The sequence below is a fragment of the Thalassophryne amazonica genome, chromosome 12, assembly GCF_902500255.1.
Source record: "Thalassophryne amazonica chromosome 12, fThaAma1.1, whole genome shotgun sequence".
NCBI lineage: Eukaryota > Metazoa > Chordata > Actinopteri > Batrachoidiformes > Batrachoididae > Thalassophryne > Thalassophryne amazonica.
Window position 1 is genome coordinate 47,050,692 of NC_047114.1, and position 6,000 is coordinate 47,056,691.

The following is a 6,000-nucleotide window of genomic DNA, read 5'->3' on the forward strand; positions in this document are numbered from 1 at the left end:
TGTTAGTGTTGCAATTGATTGGTCTAGCCAGTTGTCTTGAGGCATTTTGAAGTCTGCATTAGTTGTTTGTAGAACAGTTTAATTGTTCATTTGTGTTGGAGTATTTTATGCAACTGAATCATCTGCAGGTATAATAAGTAATATAACTTTACATTTTGATTGTTGGGAACCTGTACCACATGACAGGTCAGTTTCTACAAGTATGGTGGGAGCCACTTGACAGTTAAAAAAAAAAAAACACAAGTATCAGATTACATGAAGAGTTGCAACAAGCCACATTTTATTTTGTCAAAACTAAAGCAGCTGGTCCATTCCATGTTAAAGAAACTTTCACATTTGTGCCACTTGGCACCCTCAGGAATCCAAAATTGTAAGTGGGCCAAGGACTGCTTTTTTCTGTATCCCAGCTGTACCTGCAAGAGAAAGGACTTTTAGAGTCAAGTAGTTGCACCCATTACAAGTGCCCAACATACCTGATACACTTCTTGCCCTCCTTGAAGAACAAGTAGAATCACAACAATCACACAGCCTACTATGTGAAGGGTTATCTAGCAACTGCCAGCTGAGCACAGTAGAAAGAACCAGTTAGTCAAGGTGACAAGTCACTGTTGTGGTACATGATTGTACCAGGTTGCAGCTGATGCCACCTGTAAGGGAAAGCTTTTACCCATGATCCTTTATGTAGTGACATGCCTTTTTGCTGTTGTCTAGTCCAGTGGAATCCCAAGCCCAAAGCTGACAGTGGATAAACACCTGAGACAAGAGACTATTTCAGTCCGATTCATTTGTACATCAAATGAATTTTCCAGTTATTAAACGCTGGCCATCAAGTTAATATTTTGTTACCTCCTGCCCAAGTGCAAACTTGAAAGCTTGTAGAGATAAGTGGATCTCTGATGATTGTTGCCTTGGTTCAAATCTGGAGCGTGACTTCTTGCTGTCTATAAGACACCTAAATCATGTTGCATACAATTGAGTCAAGTCCCAGCCAAGATTAATGTTAATATTGTTTCAGCATACCCCTTGTTGGTGATTATTGGGTACATGTCACTTCCAGGTTGCAGGTCTGGTGTGGTGGCAGCTATACACTCGTCAAGAAGCAGCAGCAAGGGCTGATGGGAACTCTGTTCAACAGAACCCATGATGGGAATAATTGATCCCAACACAAAAGTTGTAGATTCAGCTGGGCCTGAAAAGTCATCTGTAACCACAGATGACCCCATGGGAGAGTTAGTCAAGTTTGGTCTTGACTTTACATTAATTTTGGAGATGCTAATCTTCCAGTAGGCTAGATGACTTGCAAAAAAAAACAAAAAAAAAAAAACACAAACACTATAAGTGGCACTTTAGACTCAGACCATCTTAAGCATAGACTACACTTCCTAGACATTTTACTAGAACTTAAACTCCCCAGCAGGAACACCAAAATATGAACTACAGCAGTTGAGTGCAGCTTGCCCTTGCCTATACAAGGTTGCCAGCCTGCTGTTGGAAGCAGCTACAGTTCCCACAAAATACACACTAATGGCTGCAGTCTAAGTCTTAACCCATTTGGTGGCCAGTATCGATTACGTTGTCAGCTACATAAAGTAGCTAAATGGGAAAGCAAGAGATGTCATGCTAAGTAGTTAATTTCTTTGAAGTCTTGTGCTTAGTAGCTGTAAAAGATTTGTTGCATACATTAGCTAATGGCAAATGTTTAGTATTGTTATTCCAAGCCATCTGCCTATTCTCCATGATCATCTGGCATTTGGGTAGAAAGGGCAGCCAATGGAGACTGCCAGGCCAATATGCAGCACCATGTTGAATTTAATTTAGTAACCATTTAAAAAAAGTTGCCACAAGTTCTGTTGTAGGAGTTTGATAGTTTCTTGCATTATACCTTCAGGACTCACATCTGGCCAAATCAGACTCAGACACATCTGGTGCAAGTCATTACAATCTCAGTCATTTTAGACTGTATACTAGTTGAAATCAACTCACCATTCATGAGTTGAAGGTGGAACACAATATCTCCAAGAGCCCATGTATGAAATAATGGCTCATAAGTAACTGGAGTCCAGTCTTTAGGCCTAGAGATAAAGCAGCAAGTTCAGCCCCAGCGCTTTTGGAGCCAAGTAACAAAAGTCATGCTATTAAAAGGCCTACCTCTCATAAGCACACGCAACAGTTTCACTGAAGGGCAGCAAGTGCGAGTCAGGAGAAGACATATAGACCAGGTCATTTGTGTACACCAACTGGTTCCCAGTAACCTGTTGGTATAGGTAGTTACAGCTACAATACTACAACTCACTAAACTGTATACTGCTCATTTACCATCTTCCTGAAGTTACAGTGATCAAAATCCACTTTGAACATGGCATCACTGGCCAAGAAACTGCTGGGAAAGCAGTTACCCAACCGCAGGAGTGAGGGATCTGCATCAAAGCCACTGTCTGTCCACACCAGCGACACAGAATTCTGCTTGCAGTCCAGCTTCACTTCTGTAACACAACAATGTTTAAAATAAAATAAAAAAAATCAGAGATCAAATCCATAAAAAGTCACACCTACCTGCAGAAACTGCAGCAGCTACCAAACACAAAAGCCAAATGTGAGCCATCATGACTGAAAACTTCACACCAATGCACTGGCTGTTTTTTATTCCCGCTGACTAAGACGCACAACTCAACCCAACCACTTTCACCTGGCACATGTCTCATAGGTACACAGACCATTAGCCTAATGAGAAGAAACTCATTACTTCACACAGCTGTTATAGAGTTTCATCAGAGTACTGCAGCTAAGACAGATTTTTAATTTAAAGGACACATGGCAGCTGGAAAACCCTAAAAGCAGCTATTCTCAAATTTAAAAATGCAACAGCCCACTTTGAAATCTGTCCAACAAATGAGACTTTATTAATGTGTGTTTGTGTGTGTACGTGCATTAAACTAGGTTACACAAATGAAGGATAACATAATTTACATCCCATGACTTTGTTTTATTCATGCTGGCAGCATTTTAAAAATAGTCATGAAAGTTCTTGAATAATTTTAAATTTTATTTAAAAATTGAAATTCAAAGACATTTTTATCTCGTTTAAGGAAGTAATGTTTTGGTGTTTTGTCTGTCAGTAGGATTATGCAAAAACTATAATTATGCAAAAACTGATTTTCTTAAAATTTGGGCCAAAGAAGAAACTGAACATTAGGGGCAGATCCCATTTTTTTCACTTTTTTTCCCACATTGCAAGTTTGTGCATTTTTCTACAATTTTGTGAATTCAGGAAAATGTTGAAAAATGGCCTGATTCATAATGTTAAAGAAACTGAAAAATATTTCAAATGTCCTTGAAAATATTACTTTTAAATAGCCAGTATATGCCACAAATCATCTTACAATTCTAATTTCTTTTGGCTTGGAGTCACCACAGGAGATCTAGTTTGGATCCAAATGTTGATTAGGCAAGAGTTTTTTGTCAGATGCTTTTACCGATGCACAGCAAGATTGTCTGACAATGGAAATCAGCTGCAATTGTGTACATTTACGTTTTTATTTCTTTTAAAAAGAAAATGTTCATTAATGTATGTTGTCCCTCTTAGCAAATAAATTGAAATGAAATTGAAATTGAGGAAAAGATGGGTTTTGAACTCCAGACCTTCTTGCTGGGAGACAAGAGCACTAACCTACGGAAGCGTATTGCATTCACTTGATAAATTATTTTTTTTGGTTTATTTTTCTGAGTAATTATTTGTGTTTTTCTGAGTAATTTATTTTTTGTCTGTTTTTTGGAATAATTATTTCTGTTTTTCTATTTTTCAGGGTAATTTATTTTTATGGTTGGTTTTTCAGAGTAATTTTTCCTGATTTTCTGAATTTTTTTTTCTTTTCTGTTTTTCTGACCAATTTTTTCTGAGTTTAGAGAGCATTTGAAGATGCATTCATTCACTGAGAGCTTGATTTGGTAACAAGAATGACTGTCAGTTTAATCAAGTTTTACTTTGATCTGGGTTTAAGACACTGGGAGATTGTCCTGTCTTTAAGTCATATAGATGATATTATTAGTTTGTCGACTCTATTCAGGCACCTGAGGACTTTGTGGCTGTTCAGAAGGAAAGCCCATTCAGATCTGCTAGACATAGCAGTTTTTCTCCAGGATCAGATGGACAGATACGGTATGTTCCATGGATACAGAATGATGCATTTGAAATGCATTCAGGCTGGCTACTTGGTGACTCAAGAAATAGTCAAAAAATAAATAAATAAATAAATTACTCAGAAACAGACAAAAAATAAATTACTCAGAAAAACACAAATAATTACTATGAAAAACAAAACCAAAAAATAAATTTATCAAGCGAATGCAATACGCTTCATCCATACTAACCAACACACTTCTGTAAATCCTATTAAAAAAAGCTCAATACTATATTAGAAGTTTGTCATAAACTGTTGTTAGGGAAAAAAGCACAGCAGTGAGGTACAGTGGAGGAACAATCTCTGTGTCCCAATTCTGGCTTGATCAAATGGAACTGGACAATGAGTACATGCTGTAATCCTCACTGGATTATATGGCACTCAGGGCAACAAAGGGTGCAATGGTTATGTCCTATTTCAGATAAAAGTAGATCCAGTTTGAACTGGTAAAGGTTTTGTCAGCCGAGTATATTAATTCTGCAGAATTCAGTTTCTGAACTGGGATTTTGACAATCAAGATTACTGACTGGGTCAGCAATCAGAATCAAAGGTCAGCAGTCTGTCAGGATATAAGATCAGTGATCAGGATCTACGGTCAGCAATTAGGATCATAGACAAATGTCAACAGAGACTACAGGATTATTGGAGTCCCTCTCTCGCGCAGATACTAAGGTCTACTGAAATGTAACAGTTCAGGATTTCAAATGCAATCCAGATCAATTAAATTATGATTTCAACTCTTAGCAAATTTTCCACCAGGATTTTTTTTTTTTTTTTTTTTTTTTTTTTTTACAATGTTTGGTGTTTTAAGAAGACTTTGAAAGTTGGAAGTATTACTGGATATGGAAGAGATTGTGCCAAGCACATGCTGGTGGGTGAAGTCTTAAATTCATCATTAAAAATATTTGGCTAAATTGAGAAACTGTGATCAACTAATACACAAATACATTGTACAGATTGTGGGTATACATCAACCATTCCAAGAACCGTTTCCAAAATGTGTGACAGTGTATTTGTATGTTTGTATTGCCAATTGTGTCGGTATGGTGGTTAGTGGGAAAGACCTCATTGGATAGGTAGAAAGCTTAGCACATTTTAACCATGTTACCCACAGCTGAAATAACATGAGCAGTTAGTTTTAGAAAAAAAAAAAAAAACCAACAACAAAAAACAAATCAAATTATGCCACACATCTTTTTAGAAAACTGGGGTTAATCAAGCTGGCAAGTACAGCCATGTACAGGTGTTGGGTATTTTCTCCTCCAAACATTCTTAAAACCTTTAACAAGACAAACAGAGTCAAGAAACACCAGTGAGACAGAAAATCAAATTTAGCTCGCGAGGAGTGCAGACAGTCCGTACACGTAGTACCACTGAGAGCACTCAGGACTGCTGCGCATGCTCACTCTTTTTATTAGGAGAAAGCCCTACCCACATTGTGAAACTTGTCCTAAGGGTGGGGGGAAACATCGCAAGACAAGTTTCTTCCCGTAAAACAGAACATCTTATGGCACGTATACTAATGATTGCAGCTGCGTGGAGAAACTTTTGTTTAATCTTATCAATGGAGGTCAGCACATCCTATTCTTGCAGGCTCGTCTGTTGTACTTATCATCTGTTCTTCATCTGCTTGGAATGTTCCTGTACTGCACAAAACAAGGTCATAAATTTACAACAGTCAAAAACAACCTCCAACTCTTCACTCCCAGTTCAGCCTGACCCCAGCATGCTTCACTCCCAGTCGTTAGTGGCTACAAAAACAAAGTTGAGCTATCAGTGTAATAATAACAAGTACATTCTCAGAGTTGCGTTAAGACAGGTG

General features: G+C 37.8%; 1 protein-coding gene across 1 annotated transcript; it reads right to left on the reverse strand.

Annotated features, from left to right (window-relative positions):
* Positions 1 to 354: 354 nt before the first annotated feature.
* Positions 355 to 2,602, reverse strand: LOC117521238 (zona pellucida sperm-binding protein 3-like). Its single transcript, XM_034182572.1, has 9 exons — positions 2,554 to 2,602; positions 2,317 to 2,483; positions 2,149 to 2,252; positions 1,984 to 2,072; positions 1,021 to 1,201; positions 847 to 952; positions 668 to 753; positions 474 to 562; positions 355 to 413 (listed from the first exon to the last, which is right to left on the reverse strand). Exons 1-9 carry the CDS (start codon positions 2,600 to 2,602, stop codon positions 355 to 357), a joined length of 930 nt encoding a protein of 309 aa, XP_034038463.1.
* Positions 2,603 to 6,000: the final 3,398 nt, after the last annotated feature.